The sequence below is a fragment of the Tachypleus tridentatus genome, chromosome 12 (genome assembly GCF_004210375.1).
Source record: "Tachypleus tridentatus isolate NWPU-2018 chromosome 12, ASM421037v1, whole genome shotgun sequence".
Taxonomy (NCBI): domain Eukaryota; kingdom Metazoa; phylum Arthropoda; class Merostomata; order Xiphosura; family Limulidae; genus Tachypleus; species Tachypleus tridentatus.
In genome coordinates this window covers 3,405,079-3,430,826 of record NC_134836.1, presented here as the reverse complement: position 1 = coordinate 3,430,826, position 25,748 = coordinate 3,405,079, and the positions used below count along the sequence as shown (strand labels likewise).

Sequence of the window (25,748 nt, the reverse complement as noted above, 5' to 3'; positions counted from 1 at the left end):
TATGGATGATTAACTAAAAGGAAAGTCATAACAGTCATTTAACTGAACAACCAAAAACAAGCAAGTTCTGGATTTTTCAGCATCAGTGACGAATCTCCATAAGAACTATAAAACTGCTGTCACGAGCCACATCCTTCATGTAGTTGAAAAATCATGCAATTGAATGACAAGCATCTGAAGCATCTCGGCTCCATATGACAAAGGAAATATTGTCCCACATAAATCAATATAGAATGCTATACAGTTATCCCATAAAAATTGTAGATAGTCTCCTGGATCAAAAACTCCTATAAAAAGTAATAATAAGGATTGAGTTAGTATATGACTAAATGATAGTTGTACTTGGTTTCAAGTTATAACTAGAAAAATCAAACCATGTTGTGAATAATAAATATTTACAATAGTTTTTTGCTGTTGTTGTTTGTTATTAAGCACAAAGCCACACAGAGGTTAACCTGTGCTATGCACACCATGGGTATCAAAACCTGGTTTTTAGCAGTATAAGTCTGCAAACATCACTATTCAACTCGGGGGACGGGGGCATTAATGATAGGAAAGTAAGATATGTGGTGTATGCATAATTTAATATTAGGAGATGAGACATATGGTTCAGAAATGGTAGTCAATTATGCATATTATCACCAGTGGAGTATTGTACTTTTTCACCATTCCATTGGGCTCTATTGAGTACAATAGACAATTCGAAACAGTCGATGGGATTGGTTTATAGAGATATGTGACATTATTTACACCCAGTCTATTCCACAGAAAGTTTGCTCCTAGTGCTTAATCAGAATTAGATCTACAATTTTTTAAACAAGTTTCTGAAGAATGGTAGCTTTTCTTGGAGCATAAGAAATACTTAATAAAAAAATTTAAAATAACTAATGAGCATCTGAAAAGAAAAAAAAACACATCATATTTTGAGTTGAATCTAAATGTATAAATTTAGGTATAATTCTTATTACTTTTCAGTCCCCTGCTAGTACAGCAGTAAGTCTACAGATTTACAATGCTAAAATCATGGGTTCAGTTCCTCTTGGTGGACTCAGCAGATAGCCTGATGTGGCTTTATTATAAGAAAAACACACACACATTACTTTTCATGTTTTACTAGTTCTATTTATTTTATTCAAGAAATTTAGTGATATCTCATTCACCTATATTACTTGGTCACTTTCTTTCCTATTCTTGTTGGTTATTTAGTGCAAAGCTACCTGGTCGGCTGTGTTCACAATAGAAAATCAAATCCTGGAGTTTAGCAATATAAGCCTGGAAAATTACCACCAACCCACTAGGAAATCTTTTTTTTCTTATATATCTGAGGAAACTTTTAACACCATATATCCAAAGCCATGATGATTTTTCAGTATTGTTTTCTAACGTTATTCTTGAAATGTTTAGCATTGCAGAATTAGTACAACCTCAAAGCAGACAAATCATAGCAATAATTATGTTATTTAAATATATAAAGATCCAAATAGAAGGTTCATATACCCTTTAAAAGATGATGTAGCTTCTGAATGACAAAGAGATTATTTTTTGTAAGTGCTGGATCTTTTTAAATACCTGTAATTTTTCCCAATGGTACCTGACAAAATTAAACATTCTTTGGTTGTGGAACAAAGGTTTTGTTTCTACCAGTCAGCAAGAGAATTCACAGGACATATTACAGAGGGAGGCAAGATGACTAAATTATAACTAGGTAATTGCAGAATTAATAATCTGGAAAGGAAGTACCCTCTGTCTCCCCCTTGTGGATGCCCAAAGTACTTTTTCACCAATATACTGTTTCAAATTCTTTGAGTTCAAACTTAAGACCTTTTATTGATTTCCAAATACACTTATTTGTGGATTGTGTTAATAGAGTATTAGTAACAAATACTTTCACTTTAGTATAATGAAAAAAAACTTTAAAATTCTTTGTGAACCATGAAGAAAATGTTGAATATATTGGTCATTGAACAGAAACAGAAGTTTCATCAAAGAAAAGCTATTCAAGGATCACAAATTGCCTCTCTGTAGCTCTTTGTTGTTACCAGTACCAGCATTCTAAATATAGTTGAAACATCTACAGCATCTTTATAAGGATTCTAAGACTGATGGTAACATTTACAGGTGGGGGGCCAGCAAATATGGTGATTTGGGCAATTTGTACCTTCATTCATCAAAAACTGGTAGCAAAAGTTTTGGTAATTCAAACAAATCTTCACTTTATATTCTGACTGAATTAAAAGTTCAAAATATACCCCACATCCATATTAGTTACTTATTCCCTAAACCTTAGCTTTCTTACTCATAACTTCATTTTGATGGGGGCCCACTAAACTAGCTTAGAATACATATTGCCATTTGGGCAAATTTTCAGTTTTCATTTGGGCAAAATTAGAAACAGCAAATATGGTGATTTGGGCAATTTCTACCTTCATTCAGCAAAAACTGGTAGCAAAAGTTTTGATAATTCAAACAAATCTTCAGTTTATATTTTGATTGAATTGAAAGTTCAAAATATACCCCACCCCCATATCAGTTATTTGTTTCTTAAACTTTAGCTTTCTTACTCGTAACTTAAATTGGAATAAAACTATACAACCCTCCTCTGAAAAAGTGTCATACACTCTCATTACTTTACCTGGAGAATGCTTAGGATGACAAAAGTAAATAAGTTAGAATGATAAAAAAAAACTGATAAAACTAGTGTTCTGACCTTTTTTGTTTCTTCCTCATACTCTGTTCTTCATGCTTTAAGATCTAATGCTTATTTTTTTCAAAAGTATTTGCATTAGTTTTTTTAATTGTATTATACTGACAGTTTCATACAAGATTTTTGTTTTAATAATTTTTCTGTAGAAATAAAATAAATCTTAGTAATTAGTTTTCCTGAAATATGCACTATATTTATTAATATATTGCCCTTGAAAGATTGTGCTTGTTTTGGTGATAAATGGTAATTTCTTTCACAGCTGGAAGTCTGTCTATCATTATTGTAGAATAAAATAACATTTGGATAAAATAAAACAAATATGCATAAACGTTTATTTTACAACTCTTCAGATGTAAATCCAATAGGGAGAATTTTAATTTCATTGATTCATGGGAGTACACCACAATATTAAGAAGTGAAAAGGCATGAATTAAAGACTATAATTTGTACATTTTTGTGACTTATTCATTTGGAATACTTTATGCTTACAAGACATTCCTATATATGTCTAAGTTTAGACCCTAAGAAAGAAATTTCGTATCTTTCCAGAAAATTGATTCTTTAATGATACTATTTATTGTTATAAATTAGTGGTAAAGGCTTGTTAAACAATTGGATGTTACATAGTATAGGCACTTAAATTTTAGTTACTCAGAGAAATTATAGTGTACTGAGTATTTTTCATTGCAATAGATAGTGGAAGTAAACATATACTGGGGGATTCAACTAGACCAGGATCTTTTAGAAACTATTGCCAGCATTTATCCAGAGTGGTTCAAAAATTATAATGTGAACTTGACCATGACAGCAGACTGGAATACAATAAACAACAGTGGAGAGAAAGGAGATGGGGTGAGAAATGATGTACTACCCCTGTTTCAGGCTCATGAGTCTATCTCCCCACCAAAGGCTGGCATAGATGAAGACTTACTTCAAAAGTCAAAAGCAAAGAATGTGAGTGAATTTATGCTTTATAGTAATACAGTAATATATTTTAAGAAAAATGGAAACAGTTTTATGTTATTCTGTTGTGTAAAAACAAAAAATATTTGTGTAGCATTGTATTTTCATATTTGTATAATATGGATACATAGTAAACAGAAAACTTAGAACCTCAAAAAAGGGGAAAATTAGTCTTTAAATCTAAGTTTCCTTGTAGTTGAAAGAAATTGAAATATTGAAAACATACTGTTTTATATTACCCTTTTTTTAATTGAAAACCTTAGCCCTGAGGGGAGCTAAAGAACTCAGCATAGAAACTTTATGGGTAGAGGGTCTGTAAAATATCTAGTAGCAAATGTGTTATGCCATTTTATTCTTATTTTGTAATGAAAAATTTTTAGAGAATAATGGTTATAATTCCTATTACTTTCTAATCATTTTATGGTTTCATCTTTGTATTTTTTCTTTCACAACTGATAACAGTAGGACTAGGGTCACAAATATAAATTCTGGCAGAGTAGGTATCGTCTTCGGCTAAAACAGTTTTATTTTTTTAACACACTGGTTAGCCTTTAAAAGTTGTGAAGACAGTACATTTAAGTGCATTTGAGAGAAAACTTGATAGGTACATGAGTAATAAAGGTTGACTTTAATAGTTTTTAAATAATTTCTTTATTCATACTTTTAGTTTAGAGGATGAAACAATTAAGATGGACTAATAGGTCCCATTTTGTCTCAAAACATTATGTTATGTATAAAACTATTAGAAGTTTGGCAAAAATAAAGCATTTAGATATAAAAATACACATTTAAACTAATCCTAATATCAAATTTCAGTTCATATAATTTTTCAAACTATTTTTACTGGATCAAACATATATTTTCTTACAAATTACCTATTCTTCCTTTGTTTATGTTAACCACTGTTTCTCTTTTTCTTTTGTCTTCAATTTATGTATGTATTTTTCTCATATAACAATATCCTTTCTTTCTTTACTTTTTATCTGCTTTTGTTATCAACATTCTTTATTCTATTTATTTTATCCTTAGAATAAAATTTGTGTTAAATTAAACAGATAATGTTGGAATATACATCCATTTGAAATTATTGTAATTTGTAGATATTTAAGTAAAGCAAGGTATAAGTCTGTTTACAATTTGTAGCAGCGTAGTTTATAAAATTAAACATATTTGTAAAAGGCTTTTAAGTATTGAATTTATTTTTCAGCATTGAAAATCACCCCTCCTTTTCCTCAGCACCAAAAGAAATTGGAGAGTGGGCAAAGGTAACTTAATACCTTTAAGAACTAATTGTTTTGTTTTCAAATATTTCATAATTGTAGCCTTTCTGCAAGAAAAATGAAGTTGTTTTTTGTAAAACTTGAGAGACTATTTGTGCAGTGTCTTTCTTTTGACCTGTCTATGCGTAGGCTTCGAAATATATTAGTAAATTACAGTCTTTCTTAAACAGAATAAGATAAACATTAGAATTTAACCCTAGTACACACACTCAAAAAAATTACGTTGCCCACACTGGGGGTCATTTTTGACCCCCACCAAAAATATTTAAAAAAAAATTTATTTTCATATAAGCAAAGTATAAATTTGGACAAAATATTTATTCTATACAATTTATGCATACACTCTGGGTAACTTTATGGTCATTGCAAGCCATTTTACTACATTTGATACACTTTGAAGAAGTCTTTTTCCTTGAATCACGTGCGCATATTTGACACCATTTCCTAATGTTCTCTTCAGCAACTTTTTGTCTTTTTGGAGGGATCACTTCATTTGTATCTTCTTCAGGCAGTAATTCATCAGTAAGCAACTTCAGAAATTCACGTCTTGCTCTTTTTTGGTACTTTGATGCGAATTCTGGATGGCGCTGGCGATAGAGAAGGTAAGCATTGTATGCGGCAGCATCAAGAATGTTATAAAATAGTGCCATTGGCCACCTTCTGGTCTTTCTTTTTGTGGAAAAGAATCTATTTGGTCTAGTGTATCGACTCCTCCTTTGGTGGAGTTATAGTATGATATTATTTCAGGTTTTCCTGATTCATCATCGATTGAGGGCTCTCTATGCAACGTAGATAAGAATATTCTAGAATGCTCGAGAACATTTATAGTGTTCTAGAATGTTCTAGAACACAAAATTTCATATCAATATATTATTTGATTGTTTACCAGACATGTAATTGAGTTTTTTAAACGGGGGTCAAAAATGACCCCCAATGTGGAAAACGTGAATTTCGACATTAGACAAGGGGTGTAATACCCCATTTGCATAAAATACATGTTAAACGTATTAGTATAGTATGTTATTAGTATAGATTAAATTAGGTACATTTTTAGGCCCAAAAGTCACATCTTTGATATTTCTATAACAACTTAAACACAAGTGGGCCCATTTTTGACCCCCACTGTGTGTATGAGGGTTAATCAATTATCATTCAGAAAATTAAGAGTGTAATGCTTTCAAATCAAATATATTTATCTGTTTACAGACCACTTTCTTCTGTATAATTCTTTCTCTTCTCATAGATGAGTGATATTCTTAGCAATAAAATTCTGCATCATGCCAGTCATCAAGAGCTAGTTAAACAACATATTCTTGAAGGTATATATATTCTTATTTTTTGGGATCTAAATACTTAACTATAATATCTTGTGTAAACTTAATTTGCTGTTTTCTCAAAAAGGATCTCATGAATAGTATATGTGAAACACTTTCTCATAAAAATATTTATTTGCATTTTGAACAGTGTGTGATAAATACACAACAAATATGAAATGTCTAGAATGTAAAACAATTTTCATTTCATGTAAGTCATTTCTTTATTCCATACTCAAAAGTACAATTGAAATATAAATGTTATGAACATTTTGAAATACAACAAACATAAAAGATAATAATACTAGATATCAGACATCCAAATACTTATAATATAGCAATATGACTAAAGCATTTTATATATAACGTATTGTATAGTTTATGAAGAGAAAATAAGTACTGTGATAAACTGACATGCATTTCTTTTATAGAATGTCACTTTGACTAATGTACAAATAAAGAATATGTTTAAACTGAAAAGGAAATGTATGCAAGAAATATAGCATTATCCTATTGTTGTGAATAAAACGTATATATTATCTCTCATTAAATATATTGCCTGTAATGCCATGGAATGCATATGTGGTAATACAATATGGATATAATTTTTAAAGTGCAGTTAACTCTTTGTAAAAATGATAAATTTCATTAGTATGGATTTTTTTTTTCTTTCATGTGATATATATCATGTATGAAGGTTTATGATTTCTGTGTTTATACCTTTTCTTTCATTCCATAAACAATACAGTTGATCTACATCTTCATGGGAATCAGAAGCAATTGAAAAATTCTCAACCAGTTGATATTCATAGTAACCATCCTTAAAGTTGTCCTGGCCCTCTAGAGTTGATTAAAAGAAATGTTCTTGATACTGATGAAAGACTTTCACAGCAGGATGTGAAAGGTAAAATCAAAATATTGAATTATATATATCAAATCACAGGTTACAATTAATTTTTTAATGACTTATAAGAAATGTAAACTTATATTGATAAGATTATTTAATTTTTTGAAATAGAATACACAACCATAAATCCGAGCATTAGTTTTTTGCTGTGAATTGATTATAGTTTCTAAAAACTGAAAAAAAAGGAAAAATACCAAAAAATAACTTATTTAACAGAGGGAAAAATAATTGACAAAAAGACATGTGAAGAAGGAACTTCCAAACATCCATTCCCATGCTTTGTGATGGAAGAAGACAACAGTAGTGATGAAGCTTTGTCATCTCCTTAGGATATAACTGATCGGTCACAAAGCAGGTTAGAGTAATAAACCATCAATCAGTATCATAATGTACAAAAGTCTGTGCAGTTATCTGGTTTATAAGGAACATTTCTTTGTAGTCACTAAGTAACCTGCTTAGAGATTTTATCAACTTGAATGCTGTGCCTACAAAGATAATAAGGATGATTTGTTTAAAAAAGTTGAATAATTTAATATTTTTATTTTTTGGTTCATTTGTCATTTTTGTGATGTAACAAAACATATATATGTTTGTTTTAAACTGATAATAACAAACAGTTTAAGAAATTCATTGTTTAAAAACAGAATTTCATCTAAGTAAGTCAGTTAAAGATAGTGGTCAGATTTAATCATACCTCATTTACCAAATTGTACGAAACATGAAAAAAATGATTAAGAACTTTTTTAAGCTGTCTAAATATCCTGTTCACGAAACTGTAACAAATACTTTGGATCAGTTTTAGTGTATATTATGCATATGTGTATTGAGAAAATATTGTCCTTTCAGTTTCTAAAATAGGTAATTAATACATTTTGTAAAGCAATTTTATAAGTACACTTAATGCATTATTCACATTGAAACATGGCAAAAACTAAACTCCATTTGCAGCTTTCCATGTCTGGATACAAGTGAGACATCTCCAGCTTCCACCCTGGAGACACCAAACTCCAACAAAGTGACATCTACTCCATCCCCTGGTAGTCTTGTGGCTTGTCCAGTGTCATTACAAACTAATCCCGTTGCAAGCCTAAAAATAAATCAAGGCAGCAAAGCCTGCTTATGGACTACAGTATGTAGCCAGAGTCATAACAGGAACAGCAGCAACAGTTGCAGTAGCGATATGAGCAACAGAAATAAGAAAACGTCTAAGACAAAAACTCATTCAAAAACAAGTATCATTAAGTTCCTTGAATATAAGGTGAAAGTAGGTTAATGTTATCATGGATGATTGCACCATAGTGTTAATTCTATGATTTTTAACACAATTTTAGTTGCATTTGATAAATACTAAATAAACAGAAACTATTCTGTACGTGGAAAGAAGCAAAGAGTGCCTTAAAGTTTTGTTATTTGTGTAATCATTTGGTTAATAATGACAGAATTCTTTACCATTTGTGTGTTGATTTACTGAAAAGAAGGTTGTAATATTTAGCTGTGACCACATATTATATTATAATAACTTCTAATCTAGTATTAAACGATAAATAGCACAAGTGATGGCATATTATTTATATAAGCAATCAATTTTTGTAAAGCTAACTACTTTGTAAAACTGGAGTATGATTATGGCAAATAACTATTAAAAAACCTTATATTGATCATCAGGGCCCTCCAAGTGTTGAAAAGCCCACACAATACTTTCAACTCCAGTCGAGACACCATATCAACAGCAACTCTTCCTACAGTACCAAATGGAGTGGCAAAAAAAGTATCCCCAGATCATTTTACCTTCTGTTCAGGTAAATTAGAATAATACTGAAGATAATTTTACAACAATTACCAACAATATTCTTAACTTTTATAGAAATAAGAGTCAATCAACATCACCTCAACAGTACCTATATACTTTTTTTTGTACTTGTTCAAAGTTATTTACATATAACTTTCTTCTAAGAAATTGTGAATCTATTTTTTAAAAAGTTGTGAATTATGGATAACAGTCACCAGAGAAATGATTCAATTGTTAAATTGTTTTGCAATTTCAATTATAAACGTGTGTTAGTTGCTTAATTCAAATGCTACAAACAAGGCTTTGAATTACAGACTAATAAATTAATTTTTTTAGGTGCAGTAAATAAAAGATTTCAACCATTGTTTAAAGACATACCTGAAGTGTTTGATTCTTAGGAAATAGCTTTTCATATCAACCTGTGATATGAAATTACCAGATATTTTATTCACCTTCAGTATATATTTTACAAAATGTTTCTAACTTGGAACTTTTTAATTTGATTCAGAAGCACAACAAAGGATTGTAAGCATGAACTACAGTTTTATCTGTACTAAGATTACTTCATTTTGCCACTTAAAATCATATTCAGAAACAAAATACTACTTTATTTGTACACGAATCCCAAAATACCCATGTATTTGATGCAACATTCCAGTATGTGGTGTAATATATTTAACAAATATTATGTAATCCCTTAACATTTATTTTTGTATGTCATGTGCTGAGTGTGTGTGTGTGTGTTTATAGCAAAGCTACATTGGGCTATCTGCTGAGTTCACCAAAGGGAATGTCATGTGATAGTTCATTATTTTTTATATGGGAAATTAACACTTTAGCCATCACTAAATTTGTGTGTGTGTGTGTATATATATGTTCCAGTTAAAGTGACACATCTTTTTTTTTTGTGAGACATACTTTTTTTCTACTGTTTTTCTCTGCTGCACTAGCTTTATTTTGGAACACAGCTTTAAGAGCTGTATTATCCTTTTTCTTGTTCATACTTACAAATTGATGAAAGTAAAGTTGTTGAGGTAGTTCTTCATGTGAAATCTCAATGATTAGCAAGTTTTTCTTCCAGTGAGTTCTCATTTGCATTTATTATTTAAAAGATGTTTACTTATAAGAGTGAATATTTTATTCTTGTCATGAAATATTAGCTGCTTCTTGATGTGTGACGTTGCTAGATGAGTATATATATATTTTGTTTGTTTGTTGTTGAGTACAAAGCTACACAATAAGCTATGCTGTTCCCATGATGAGTATTTAGCATTTTAATCCAGCATACTTACCACTGATGTTTTTTTGTATTATCTGTGCTGTATTTTTAATAGGTACCTTTAACTACATGATTGATCCCACTATTTTGTCAATAAGTTTTCACATGCTTTTTCTTTTTTAAACCATTCTCTATATCTAGTGGTTAAGCATTTACAAATAAAAATTATTTATGTACAAAACTTTTTTTAACAGAAACTAAATGAGGACCAAGCCCCAAGTTGCCAGGATTTATGCTCAATTAAACCTTCAACTCCTTCTAGTCAGTCTCAGTTTAAAGACAATGACAAAACTTCTTTGCAAGGTTATTCTAAGTTAAAAGATATCAAAGGTAAGCACATTTTGCCATTCATCACAAATAAAATGTTTATGTAAAAGAGTCATGAGTTCAGTGAAATAAAATGAACTATACAAAGTGTAGTTATATTATTGATATGTGTGCAAAATAAGCTAACATATTTAGTCTTATAATCCTGTAGTAAAGATATGACATAATTATGATTAACCACCTTAATTAATGAGAAATGTATCCATTCTTGATGACAAGAAACCCACTTGAAATAAAAATGTATCTCAGAATGGCTGGTATGGGTATTAACACTTTTATTGATAATCAGAGAATATTTTGACTTTCCTAGCCTGAAGATGACCTAAGAAGGTTGAAACGTTGTTCTCTTCTTACCAATAAGCATTAATACCCATACCAGCCATTATTAGATACAGAAATTTACCCAATTTATTTTGATTGTAGAGCAGTAATTTTACAGTGTACTTAGGGAATGCTACTGTGTTGATAACTTGTTTATGATAATCAAACATTTTTTCTAATTTACTTTTTCCTTTGATTAAGATTTAATTCTATGGCAGTGGTTGAGATTAACTTAAATGCCTTTTATCTAGTCTTTCAATTCAATAATTAATAATGACTATACACAAATAACTCTGTGTAGATTTTATTTTTTAATTCTGAAACAAACAAACCAATTACTAGAATTTCATCCAATCATATTTCAATAATCAAATGAGAAGATAAGCAAAATTTAAATAAGTGACCAACCAGAATCTTGGTAAAAATATAATTTAGAGTACAAAATCAAACTTATTTTTTTATTAAGCAATAAGTATTGGTCACTATAAAATGAATTTGGGGAGTTTTATTGTGAATTTGTATTTTTTTTCTGTCAGTGAGTGACTTAAAAGCTGAGCTAAAGAAACAGAAGTTGCCAGTATCAGGGTCAAAAATACAACTTATTGAACGTCTGAAGTCTTATTCCGATCAGACAACAAGTTTTGTTACAGTAGTTTTAACAAATTCTGTTACAACTATTCCATCCATTGTAAGCAGTAATGCTCTATCTGAATCAGTAGATGTGAGAAATATTCTTTTTGACATAGTGCCTTCTAGCTGTAACTTTCAACCTGTCTTATGGAGTTACTTCAGATATCTCTGCTACAGTGGCTGCTTTTCTTAGTGCTGAAGACACTGTTGGGGCATATTGCCAAACTAATGTAATAAATCTATCAATACAATGTACATCATTAAGTGATCCAATGGATATTGATAGGAACATTAAAGCAGATCCAATAGAGATAGAAGAAAGCACTGATAAGGAAGATATTCTAAAATTTCAGCAAAAGTGCATTGAGGAGCTTCAGTGGGAGCTCCATAGGTTAGTGAAAGTTTTTTGAACCTCTTAACTATGAAATACAGATATTAGTCACTTTTTTGTAGCTGCAAAATATGTTTTATTTTCTTTAGCATGTGAACAGTTATTAATTTACCATCCATCTCATCTACATATCAATTAATTGTTATTCACTTATATAAACTAAAACATGGTTGTCATCTTTCTGACAAATTATCTAAAAGAAAACTTAATTTACTTTAAAGTAGTTTTATCAGTCTATAACTACTTTATTACAGTTATTTGTTTGAGACTTTTTAAGATTATAAATAAAAGACAACAGAGAAACTGCATTATTCTAATATGATCTTGACCATAAAATATCAGGAATTTTTCAATTTACAGTAGGTGGTGAGTTTTCATATAGTAATAAAGTCAAAGTTAATATGTATATGGTTGAATATTGGTTTCAGTTGTCCTTTCAGGTCAAGTTCATTTTATTTTTGCCACTTTTGAAAAGTTTGTTGCTCCTTACCTTAAGCACCATACTTTAAAAATGCCATCTATATGTAAAGACGTACAATCAAAATTATATTTTTACCTATTACAAGACATAAATAATCTAAAGCACCAAAGTTTCCCACAGAATACCATTTTAAATAAGATTACTAAATCAAAATTAAATACATAAATCTCACTTGAAGATGAGGAGGATAATACCAATTCAGTATGCAGTCATAACAGTTTTATTACCACCATTAAAATCACAAAATATGGTGGAGTGACTGTAGACTTTAGAAAAAGTGCTTGGAAGTTTGACCTTCAGCATGTTTTAGTACCTTAATTACAGTAACCCTGGAACTTACAAGCTAAGATGGAAAATTACCAAGACAATTGATGCCATATCAAGTTCAGAAATGTGATATAGTGCAATTACACATTCTACTCGTTAATAAACAAATACCGAGATATTTTTGGAAAGTTCCATGTCTATAATATTTTGAAATAGTAGAAATATTAAATTATTGATAAATGAATATAATCGTTCACACATAATTACACTTCACTTACTCTTATAGAAAGCAAAAAAATAGCAATGTAGTTGCATGAAAATATTTGTTAATTTAGCCAACCTTCCAACATACCTATTGTTATTTATACAAACGTGTAAACCATTAACACACACACACATGTATATATCTTGAATTGTACCAATAAATGAACTTCAGTATAATTTTAGATATTTTTCTAGAATGTCATTATTTTCTTTTATTCCTTAAAGTTTCCTCTCAAGGAACATTTAGTATTTTAATAGGTATTTATATGTTGTACAAAAAACTGAGGTGGAGTATTTAAGACAGGTTTAGAGTAATTCTAAACACCATACAAACTTAATATTTATTAACAGAACATTTCCTGTCTTTCAAAGTTCTTTAGCAGTGGATTACAAAAACTCAAGTGTTGTAAAATGTCATGAAGCAGAGAAGTTTTGTTTTACAATTTTTCTGTGTTTCAGGTCTCAATTCCAAATTCATCAACATCAAAAATCACTGATGCAATTACCATTTATCAGCCCACATTCCAGTTCTGAGAATATGACTTCCATTTTACCAGTTGTTATCACTACAACAGCTTGCTCTAGAGTTGACGAAATTGAAACCAAATTAAACCAACGAAAGTTACTTCAAGAAAACTAACGGCAAAAAATGCAACAACAGCAGCAAGGTAAAATTTACACTTAGTAATTTTTTGCATTGTCAGTACAAACATTTTGTTGGGTCAGTATCTAACTGACTAATAACTACAAATATATTGCTACATTTGCATGGGTTTTATTTTAAAATAAATATGTGACTATTATTCACCATCCAAATATTAATGTGTCATTCGTTTACATTTATTATTAGACAAATATGTTAAAAATGGAATAATGCAAATACAGTAAAAGAACAAAACTAAAAATATTAAAATTGAGTATAGCTGGTAAAAGGTTTACTGGATTAAATAAGAACAATTATTATTTATTTGTTTACAGAATTTTAACTTTTATGATTGCATATTTTTTCCTTAGTTATGTTTTGTGAATACAATTTTCAATGAAATTTCATCACACTGCTTACAAATGTTGCTTAACAAGTATGAGTATGTATACATTTCTCCATGTATAATACCAAAAGTGTATAAATGAAGGATGCTTACTTTTGGCATTCATGTTATGTATATTTTGTTCTGAAACTATATTCAAGTCCTTAAGAAGTACATGCTTACTTATAGGAATCATTTTTGGACTCTTTGGTGGTATTTAAAATTTAGAATAATTATTCTAAGGTTTTTGTCTACAGGGGTTTCAGATATTAACAGTTCTGCCCCAATAACATTAAAGGCCAATCTTGCTCCTCATCTCCAAACAAAACAAGTGCTTCTCATGTCAGCACTTCAACAACTAATGTTTTTCAGCAGCCATTGGTAAGTTTTCTGCTCTCCTTGGAAGAAGAAAAATCATTCCCGACTGTGATGTCTAATCTTTTGAGTCCTTCTATTTCCATCACTCCAGTGATAAGTGCTTCAGAATCAACATCTACTAAATTTAGTGAAGCTACCCACCAAAGGTATGCATGAACATTCTTAGATTATATTTATTTATTACTTAGAACATTCCTATAATCTGAGAAATAAAAAATATACTTTATAAAATATATTAAGTTTCTTAATTATTTTCTTTTAATGCTTCATCATTCATGGATAAATTACTGAAGTGTTAGAAAAATAAATCTTAAATAAAAGAATGTTTTCTAAGAATATTTATTCACTACACCAAGAAAATTCATTATTTTTTAAAAATTTCTTTACACACACACACACACACACATATATATATATATATAGCTCTCAAATTATTGAACCTACTCTCCAACTGCAGGAAGTTTTTCCATTTTTATTTCATAAGTAATTAGTTCTTCATGTTTAATACTTGTAAGAAATACTGACTGACGATGTAAAGTAAAATAAAAATCAATTAAATGAATGTATACTTTTAAAGTATCCACTGAAACTATTTTTTCCCCACCCTAGGCAAGAAAAAATAAGAGAAAATAACAAAGATTAGTAGGTGCTAGTGTGGTGTGCCTATGTCTCTCACTATCTTGTAGTGTATATTTCTCATATGTAGTCTTTATCTTGTATTCTCAAGAAAACTGGCATGAGTATTAATACTTTAATTAAAATAAAATACAGAACAACGTTTTGACCTTTTTCGGTCATCTTCAAGTTCAGAAAGAGAGTTTGCAAACTCTTATTCATCTTTTAAACAGAAAATAATCAATAGAAAGCTTTCTCAAATATGCATTTCACTTTTTTAGTACCTAGCAGTCATACAAATGCCTAATAAGGTTTTCTTGCACTGGCATGTAAAAGCAGCTTGGTTTGCTATAGTTCATAACCAAATTGTTTCAGTCTTGCATATTATAATTTATCTCGAATAAGTTTCCAATTTATTATTTAATGTATTATGATTTCAAATAGCCTGAAATTTTGATTTAGAAGTTAATTGAATGTTGACATGTATCAAATTTATATTTTTAATAAGATTGATACACATAATTTTCTTTCTTACCACAAATATATTTTAATATACAAATAATAATACAATTTATAATAATTGTTATTACAAATAATGATCTACATACAAAAGCTTTACAAACTTGCAAACAATATTGAATCTTCTATATGCCCTGGAACTGAATATTTGATCAACAGTTCATGATGAGTGAATTAATTTTGTGTCTAATTCTCTGAAATTAATCAGTTTGTAATTTTGAAATTGATAAATGTTCCTGGTCAAATATCTATAGTTTCCCAATTGATAAGCATTTATCACAGTTATAGCTTCCGAGGTTTATAATATATCAACTGCATCAAACCAATATTATTATGTCTCTTGGAGCATTGATTTATAAACTATTAGAGCAAGCAAGGTACCTGAAAGTTCAGTTGGCAACAATATTTGAAGATGCACTTATGTTTTCGTAAAACATATACTGTTGATTCTTACTCTTGAGAATCTTATACAAATTTAGAGAATAGTTGAGACATTCCTTTAAAAATGGAAGTCTGCTTTTACAGTATTTGAAACAACACACTTTCATTTTGGAATTTTGACGCTGTGATAGGTTAAACACCTTCAATAATGAAAATATCTGTGAGAAAAGTCTCTGATGTCATCCACTGCATATTCACCAACTGATTTAGGTCTACTGCAGTATTACTACTAACTCAAAATCATGCACAGACTTGAATTTCTCACCAGATGCAGATGGAAATTGAGTTTGGCATATATTACAATAACAAGCAAGTCAAGTAGGCTCGTTACATTTGTGGTTCAATGTAACTGACAGTTTCATGCCTTTACCATAAAACCAGAATATCTGTGTATCCCAAAGACAAACTATAAAAAAACAGGACTCTCTTGGCATAACTGCCTTAGTTTGGTCATCCTAAACGTGATAGGTGACCCATAAATCACTACACATGAAAATATTTTTACTCTAACTATGAAATATGAAGAAAAAGGTTTTATTAAACATAAGAGCTTTCTTTCAAAAGTTGATATCAACATTTTACTAATAGACTTTGTCACTATAGTTTTTTTCTTGAGATTATTTCACTATTCTGATCAGAAATCAAACATGTAGAAATGTGATTTTCTTTTGAGCTTTACTGAGCATGTGGTAGCTTGAGTTGTTATGGAGTAACTTTCAGCAGTTGCTAGTGGATTAATCCTTTACTTCAGTTAGTAGATTTTTTTTTTTACCTGATGTGGTGTGGCAGGACTTAGGTTCAGTTGGGATGTCCAATTAATGACTATCACACATTTTCCCCGAGATGGAGATGGTAAGGCACTTGCCTGGCATTCAAGAGGTTCTGGGCCTAATCCTGCTTCATGAAAATATATGAATGTAAAATTAATTTTAAGTGCCTTTATTGTGATTAAAAATGTCAGCTTATTTATGTTTCAAATAACAAGTAGCTGACATAGCACACTTCATAACAAACAAAACTACAGGTTTTTGGGTCATGTGACTGTTTCAAAATACTGGTAATACTTCATCACAAAAATATGGAGTTCAGCCAAACTTCCTGCACACGTGTATGGTATGTATACAGACTTACTTCTAACTCCAGAATAATGCAGTAATATTAGAATCTTCAAATCAATGTTATTTGCATTTATAAGTATTTTAGTGTTAATGTGATTGATCTTTATTTTAAATATTTATAAAAACAATGAATGATCTCTTGACACAACCCAACCAATAAAATCTACTTAAGGTGGACAGCTTTTAACGATATCTTCCAGCCAATTTGGTTATCTGTTGTTTACAAATAAAAGTAACAAATTAAAGAAATCTATAAATACCAAAGAAAGGAATGTGACAGAACTTTTAAATCTATGAAAGTTAATGGTGATCTTCATTCTTGGTTAATGAACTTAGTGCTGGTAAGTTCACTAACTAAGAATGAATTTACTGTTAAAGAACCTTCTTCCGTAGTTCAAAAGATATCTAAGTGATAGTTATTAACCGAGATGTACTTTATAAAATTTTTTATCATCCAGCCTTAGCACCACGGTGACTAGTAAGCCTGACACAACGAAGACTGAAGAAGATCCACAGTTCCTGATCAAATGGTCTCCTCCAGACTACAATGAAGCTACCAAACAATTGAATAAATCAAAACTGGTAAAAACTGAAATTAAAAAGAAATACCTCAATGACTTATAAATTATATATATATATATATATGTTTTTGAGTGGAAAATTAGTTAGCTTATCTGTTTCCTACATTATTTAAATGTTCAACTTATACAAGATATGAATAGGGTAATCGTAGAGTTCACACATGAAATGTAATACTAATTGTTTATCACAGGTATAAACCCTACCTTATCAAAATATTAAATATAACATCACTATTAATTTTAGCTTAAATTTCTCATATAGAATCATTTGTATGTACAATCAATTATATTTAGACATAACAATTAAACATGCAACCAATGATAACAGCTAATAACTATCAACTTAATTTTTGAAACTGAAATTCAGGATGAAAACTGCTTAAGTCTTGAATTATATGCTTTGGCTTCACAATACTAATGTGAGTTAAGAGGTTGGGTTGGAGCCCTATTTAGGGTTTCATAACATACTTAAGATTTAATGATCCTAGGCTATCTCTATAGAAAGTAGAACTGAACTTTTTACATGCAGGGTGGCCCGTAAGTCCCTACCCATCCATATGTTATTATGTAAAATTCAATTACGCACGTATTTTAAATTTTTCTTTTTTTTTCAGAGAAATATGGCCGATGCAAGTCCATTTACACTTGAAGAGTGTATTGTGACAATTACGTGGGTACATGAGCGCAAGAATACTGGTGACACCACACAGATACACTAGTTACATAAGATATATGGATGGGTAGGGATTTACAGGCCACCCTGTATATTGCTTGTAATGTTCACTGAATTTTAAAGTTTTTTGAACATTTGATTTTCTTAGGGTGTACATCACATGTCATGATAAATAAATCAAAACAGATTAACATTTTAGTTAAGAAAGCCTCAAACACTCGTTTTATTTAAAAGCAAAATCTTAGAAAAGATGATTTTTGTGTGCAAAATTAAAGCCAATTTAATAAAAAAATGTAATATTTCATAAATATTTTTAGCACTCCTATCTGTCTTTGATGAATAATCCCACTGGCTATCATTTTGATCACAAGTCTAGTAGGTGATGATGTCTTGGAGATCTTGATAAAAAATGGAGGTATGTAACCATTCAAGAAGTACCAAAGTCACATTTAATGACCATATTTTCTTTATTTATCATACTTTTAAAGAAATCCCCCAGAAGAGTCAGTGAAACATACTCAAAGCCTATGTCAAAAACATAGTTAAGGATTTATTAAAGAAAATAAATAAATAAAATTATACTTTGGTATTTAGGTCAACTGGTATCTAGCATATCAATTTTAAAATGTCTATAAATTTCATATTCCAGAAACGTTATTCATAGAGTGAATTGAAACAGATAGCAAAGGAAATAACAATAAAAATACATGGAAAGCATTGTTCACAATTGTTGTGTATAGGAGTATATTTACCAGACTGGCTACTCTCTGTACTCTCCAGTTCCAGTATTAGCTGCTATGGCTGAAAGGAGTCTTTCCTTAAACTTACACACAGGACAAGAATAATTCTGATTTATTGTCTTAATTCAGACAGAAACATTAAAACTGCAGCATGCTAAAATCTGATGCTTGAACACCTTACTATTTCAGATAGCATTTACAAAAGAGAAAACTCTGATACCAATTTGTACAAGTACATGCCAATGACTCGGAATCCACATAACTTTGACTCTGTGTGTAGTTATTCCTTTGATGAAATTGGCTTGCTGATTTCCAGGAGGAATAAACATAGGGCCAAAGTGATATGGATTCTGAATCAATGGCATAATCAGTATAAAAATTAGCACGTTTACAATTTTTAGTTCAAAAGAATATCGTTGTACATGCATAAAACCTGTATGAAAATTTAAACAAATTTACCTGAATGTAATTGGCTACAACGTATTCTAAACTGCATAGATGAAATATATAGCTATATCAGTTATGCTGCATCATAATGTTGAAACTACATGTCATCAAAATTATATAAAGAAAATTATATATATTTATTATCTGTGAATTAAGTACATGTCATTATTTACTGAGAGAAACAGTCAATTCTTAAATATAGCACATTTAAATTGTAATTTTAATGTATTCAGAACTGCCAATTAGTGCTGCTCAGGAATCAGAACCTCAAGATGTAATCAAGTCTTGGCAAACAGCTTTCTCAGTGGTTACACCAGTAACATTCACATCACCATTTCTAACATCATCTGTATCTTCATCTCTGCCAATTCATGAAACTCTTATGGTGCAGTCTTCTGTTTCAACTCCTCTCAGTGAATTGGATTCCAGCCCAGCTCACTCTGTGTCCCTTACTAAATTTCCCCAACTAACTGTTCCATCTCCATTTGCTACCTCTAGTTCAGCTCTTTCTGTGCTTATGCCTCAATCTCCTTACCAAGCTGTCCCATCTTCTCTTGTTTCTTCTGATTCCAGTTTAGCCATGAGCCCATCATCTACTGTTCTAAGTGAAGTAAGCTATAATGACTCTATGATTCTAGACCTTGATAAGAACTTGGACATAGATGATTTTGAAGAAAGTGAACTTGAAATGTTGGGTATTAGTGAGAAGCATGTGGAGCATAGCAGTACTTATAACCAGCAATCAAACCAAATTATGAACCAGTCTGTTACAAGGTGCATTATAAAAGCTCCAACTCCTACTGATGCTGTAGAATTTCATAACCCAGAAAGGGACTTTGAACTCACAGATTGGCTGGATGCCATGATGCTTCCCACAAGTCTGATGATTCCCTTTACTAGTGAAACAAAAGTGAGCAACACTCAGCCCAACTGTGGTAGATCTAATGACCGTGACCCACTTCTTTCTAACATAAAAACTTCTTATGATCCTTTTGAACAATTATCTGCAGACGATAAAATGGCTATGACACTTCAGAGTTAGAAGTAAAAGCATGTGGTCAAGACAAATTGTGAAACTGTAAATTAAGTACCAAACCACTTGTACAGAAATAAGCTGCAAATCAAGAAATAAAGTGATTATAACAACAACAAAAAGAGAATTACATAACATGTTTTCTTGTAAGCCAGCAAAAAAGTTGAAGACAGAGTAACTTTCATCAGACAGATGTTTATGAATTGGAGCTCAATGATTTAAAAGCTTTTAATCTTGAAGTTTAATAGAGGATTGTTATATACTGCATTTGTAAGTTGTGTTATGTTGTTTGTGGTTGTTCTGAGTATATGTGCATCAGAATTTATTTGTAACCTCCATTCCACCCATGCCATCAAGGATATAGTTAACACTCCAGGAAAGAAATACATCATAACTTTATCCACGACCACAAGAAGAAATATACTTAAATAATTTTGAATATTAAACTTAAATAATTATTGCTGTTTATAAATGATAAATTTGATTAAATTTCAAAATACATGCAAAAATTAGAATTATGCATTTTTTCCTGAAATTAACTGTATTTCTTGAAAATTGTGGGCAGGAACTATTGACTTTGTACAGTTGCATAGTGTAAATGAATCGTGTTTTAGACATTTAAAGGTAAACAAAACAATGTGTGATAAATTCTACTGACCTACAAACTAACAAGATTAACTAAAATATATTTTGTCAAATGGATTTTAAAGTCATTTGTAAGCAAGAAGTTGTATAATCATGCATAACTAAAATTGAACCAAGTTTGTGATAAAAAAACAAATTAGAACAAAAGGGCAAATGTATTTATTAGCAATTTAATAAGTTAAAATCTTATGGCAAGTTTAATTGTAATATATATTCACTAAGTAAACTAAATTTAAAAAAAAAGTTTTGTTACCCACACCACTGTATGGTTTTAAATTAATAATCGATGATTAACTATAATATATGGTTGATAGACATTAGTGCCTTATTATTATTATTGAGCCAAGTTTGATACATATACTTGTACATTATGTAAAAATTATGCTTTTTTTTTCTTCTAATATTTATTTTCTATTTAAATCAGTGGTTCTTAACCTGAGTTCGATGAGTCAGTCTCAGGGGTTCGGCAGAGGTCAAGACACACACACAGTGTGTGTGTCTGTTCTGTTCATCCCACTCGTATGATTCGTGACATTGTGCTCCACTTGGCCATCTTGGCTGATCACATCACATCACTTGGCCTTAATATCTGTGCTGCAGGGAACTTCATGCACTTAGCAGTTGACCTGTGACTGTAGTAATCGTGCATCATTTGTGATTTTTTTCTTAATCTTTCAATCCCTTCATACTAACTACGTCAAGCAAAAACAGAAAATGGTCGGATGAATATGTACAATATGGATTCACATGTATAATAGAACATGATGGGAGTCAGTGTCCTCAATGCATGACTTGCAATGCCCAGTTGAGCAATTTTAATCTTGCACCGGCAAAACTAAGAGAACGCTCCCTAAAGCTGCATGGAGATGGGAAATACAAGAACACAACTCTTGCTGAATTCAAGGTAAAGATAGCCAGGTTTGATGAAAAGGCTCCTTTGCCTGTTCTCGGCTTTATACCCATCAACAAATTGATTCTCACAACATCGTACGAAGTTGCATACGTGATTGCAAAGCAGGGCAAACCACACACCATTGGTGAAGCCCTCGTACAACCAGCTATGTTGAAGATAGCAAATATCATGCTGGGAAAAGCTGCTAAAAATACGTTATCCCAAATTCCTCTTTCAAATCACACCATCAGCAGCAAAATAGATGACATGAGCGATGACATCTGGGCTCAAGTAGTTGCAGATCTAATTTCAAGTCCAGCAAAATTCAGCCTTCAACTTGACGAGACCACCGATGTTTCCAATCTAAGCCAGCTTGTATTCATGCGCTATATGAAGAACGAGATAAAAGATTTTTTATTTTGTAAGCCTCTTACAACAACAACCAAGGCAGCCGACATGAAGAAACTTGCGGATGACTTCTTCAGAGACAACAATCTTTTGTGGGATATGGTTTCTGCAGTTTGTTTGGATGGAGCTCCAGTCATGTTGGAACAAAACTCTGGTTTTGGTGCGCTGGTGAAAGTCTATGCACCACACATCATTGTAACACACTGTGTTCTGCACAGGCATGCACTGGCAACAAAAACCTTGCCTTCAAAACTGGCAGAAGTATTAACAATTGTAGTGGAATGTGTGAACTTTGTGCGAAATAGTGCCTTGAAGCATCACATCTTCAAAGTGCTGTGTAATAAAATGGGCTCTGAATTTGAGGTACTTCTGTACCATTCTAACATTGTGGTTATCCCAGGGAAAGGTGCTGAATCGTGTTTTTGTCATGAGTGCGGAATTATCCCTGTTTTTGCGAGAGCACCAACATTGTCATGCAGATTGCTTCAAAAAATCTGAGTTCATTCTCATTTTGGCATACATGGCCAACATCTTCAATGCTCTCAATCAATAGATGCAGGGCAGTGGAGTCAACATCAGCGAAGTGGAAGGAAGCCTGAAGGTTTTAAAAAAAAAACTACCATTACAGAAACGATGAACAGAGAATGAAAACTTTGCAAACTTTCCCTTGGTGGACGACTTTGTAAATAAGATTGAAGATGTGTCTGAAATTGGAGACATTTCTGTACCCAGGGAACTGAAGCAAGCAATTGGCATGCACTCAGATGAGCTCGCAAAGTCTCTCGAAGGATACTTCCCAACCAGAGAGTCATGTCCAGCATGGGTGAGACAGCCGTTCACATTTAGTGTTGCAACAGCAGATGTCAATGATGAATACCTTGATGAAATCATTGAACTTCAGCACAGCCAGTTTCAACAGCAACTTTTCAGAACAATAACACTCATAATGTTTTGGTGTCACCAAATCGTAGCGTACCATCTTATTGCTAAGAAAGCCCTTGAGATACTCATACTGTTTGTGACAACGTATCTTTGTAAGCAATCCTTTTTGAGGATGATAGACATAAAACGAAGAAAAGGAAGAGACTTTGTTGTGAAAATGATATGAGAGTGGCACTTTCCAAGGTCAAGCCGCGCATATCTGAACTCGTCTCTGAAAGGCAACAGCAAAAGCCACATTGATTTGCAGTAAATATTCATCGAGTTATGTTTTTGTGTGAAATGCATGTTTTGTTGGTTTTGTTCTTTAAACACAGTGATATTGTGTGCAACTGATGCATGGTTCATTTTGTGTACTAATAAAATGTCTACTTATGTTTTGAATTTAAAAACATCATATTTTATTTTTCCAATTATGAAGAGTTCAGTGAATGCAAGTACGAAACTTCCGGGGTTCAGTACCTCCAACAAGGTTAAGAACCACTGATTTAAATAAAGTGTTTCTGCTGTATCTAAAAAAAACCCTCAAAATTCAAGCTAAATTTCTTGTATAACTATCTTATTCAATACCAACTAATTTACAGGTTACAGCTCATAATGTGCTAATTATGGTTGGGATAAAATTCTCTGAAGAGACATTACAGATATAAATACTTATTAAACAAAATAATTAAATGTAATTATAAAAAAATTGTTTTAAAACATTCATGACAACGTTTTGAAACAACAGTTTAAAAATAAAACTAATTAATTAAATAAGTTGATACATTACTTGTTAGAATACATTTTTAAATAAATATTTTCAGATATATAAAAGGTTTCCTATGTATATAAACTACAACAATTTAAGATGTTAATAGAATCCAGAGTTTAATTTCAGTTTATCTCTTACACAGTTAACTAAGATTAAAATAAGTTATTCAAATAGTTGCTGCTTTCTTCAAAAAAGAATAAACTGTAGAGTAAAAAATATTTTGTAACAAATGTTTAATTCCATGGAGTAAAAACAAAGATTAATTAAAGGTGCAACAGGTGAGAATCTGGTATCTTTAAACAAATTTTCACTTTAAATCAATAGTTTGATTTTAATTTGAAAGCAGAATGATTTGCACACATTAAGTTATATTAAACCACTTAAAGTAGACCCCATTCATATTTTAAATATCAAACATTAATTAAGAGTAAAAAACAAAATCATTTTTTTTCACACAATGAAAAACTCTTTCTTAGTTATTTCAGATGACTAGTTTTGGTATCATAGATACCAACATCAGGACTTTTGATTACAGTTTTTCTTTATCCTTTAATAAACTCTCATAGTTAACACCTATTACAAAATAATATGTTGCTTTCTGTGAATAAAATAATTATTTTTATAAGATAATGATTTTCTAGCTTAATAGTAATAATAAATATTTTGTCAGAAGTCATAAGCAGTTTAATGAAATAAATTTTATTTGTTGAAACTTCATACATCAGCTTTACAGACTTATAGTTCATATTGTTAGTTGTGATAGCCTAATGTAATTGGCAACAACTTTTCTAAACAGTTGTGGTTAATACTCTTTGAAAATTAACTGGAAGCCAGAATGGAAATAAAGTTAATTATTGCTTTAAAATGTTTACACTATGAATGGAAAATTCAGAAAAACTATAAACCTAATTATTTAAAGTTTGCTTATTAAGAAAAAGATTTTAACATTGTACGTCGTGTTTTAGATATTAACATTATAGTCTGATACACCATGAGGGAAACAAGGTTGTTGTTTTTTCTAGTGATAGTTAATCTAGCAAAATTTTGCTAAATTCTAACTTTAATATTACCTTTGATAAGATTAGCTGTAATTTTTTACCATACAGTATGTGTTCCTCTAAATCTGATCATGTATCATTAACAGTAATGATAGGTGAAGCATTAACTTCATACAGCTTCTGCCTAAAATAGTATTAAATTTATACTAATTGAATTAAACTGTGTTTCAGTATATATTTCTTAAAATAAGATTTGAATATTAATTAAAATAGAAACAATATTTTTAAATAGATATGTTTCTGGTTTAAAGGATTGTAAAACAAAGATGGTGCTATAATTAATTATTTATTTACCTTTGATAACAGTAAATAAATCATCCATATGATTAAAATATATTAATCAAGTGATGTGATTATAATACCTTTTTTCATGAATTATCAAAATATTTTATACTTTTGCTGCAACCCTATAATGCAATGAACAGTATAGCAGTGTCTTTAATATTAAACTAAAGCATAAACTTCAGTGATGTCGAGAAAACCCACTTGTTGAGAAATTTATATGCAAAAACGGCTCGTTTGGGTTGATAAAATATTTTACATAGAAGAGCGAACAACATTTC

At 30.6% G+C, this 25,748-nt stretch overlaps 1 protein-coding gene and 1 long non-coding RNA gene across 8 annotated transcripts in view; both read left to right on the top strand.

Annotated features, from left to right (window-relative positions):
• Positions 1-4,921, top strand: part of LOC143233528 (uncharacterized) — a 39,030-nt gene extending 34,109 nt beyond the window's left edge. For both annotated transcript variants that reach the window (XR_013018202.1, XR_013018201.1), the window contains exons 2-3: positions 3,398-3,658; positions 4,875-4,921. This is a non-coding gene — a long non-coding RNA (uncharacterized LOC143233528). The remainder of the gene's footprint in view (positions 1-3,397; positions 3,659-4,874) is intronic.
• A 1,264-nt stretch (positions 4,922-6,185) lies between these two features.
• Positions 6,186-25,748, top strand: LOC143235211 (protein FAM200C-like). 6 transcript variants are annotated; one of them, XR_013018972.1, is made up of 12 exons: positions 6,186-6,266; positions 7,009-7,164; positions 7,384-7,522; positions 8,116-8,425; positions 8,833-8,966; positions 10,430-10,565; positions 11,420-11,904; positions 13,376-13,584; positions 14,202-14,468; positions 17,474-17,597; positions 18,587-18,684; positions 20,030-20,156. XR_013018972.1 is itself a non-coding variant. In XM_076473155.1 (6 exons), exon 6 carries the CDS (start codon positions 21,922-21,924, stop codon positions 22,930-22,932), a length of 1,011 nt encoding a protein of 336 aa, XP_076329270.1. In that variant the 5' UTR covers positions 10,432-10,565; positions 13,376-13,584; positions 14,202-14,468; positions 17,474-17,597; positions 18,587-18,684; positions 21,559-21,921; the 3' UTR covers positions 22,933-25,748. The 6 variants fall into 6 exon arrangements, 4 of the variants coding, with proteins under 4 accessions (XP_076329270.1, XP_076329269.1, XP_076329272.1 ...); XR_013018973.1 differs by lacking the exons at positions 6,186-6,266; positions 7,009-7,164; positions 7,384-7,522; positions 8,116-8,425; positions 20,030-20,156 and adding an exon at positions 19,690-19,822 and having other exon boundaries at positions 8,435-8,966; XM_076473155.1 differs by lacking the exons at positions 6,186-6,266; positions 7,009-7,164; positions 7,384-7,522; ... (2 more) ...; positions 11,420-11,904; positions 20,030-20,156 and adding an exon at positions 21,559-25,748 and having other exon boundaries at positions 10,432-10,565.

Coding starts and splice junctions, on each gene's coding strand:
- LOC143235211 (XM_076473155.1), top strand. CDS start 21,922: ATGACTTGCAATGCCCAGTTGAGCAATTTTAATCTTGCACCGGCAAAA.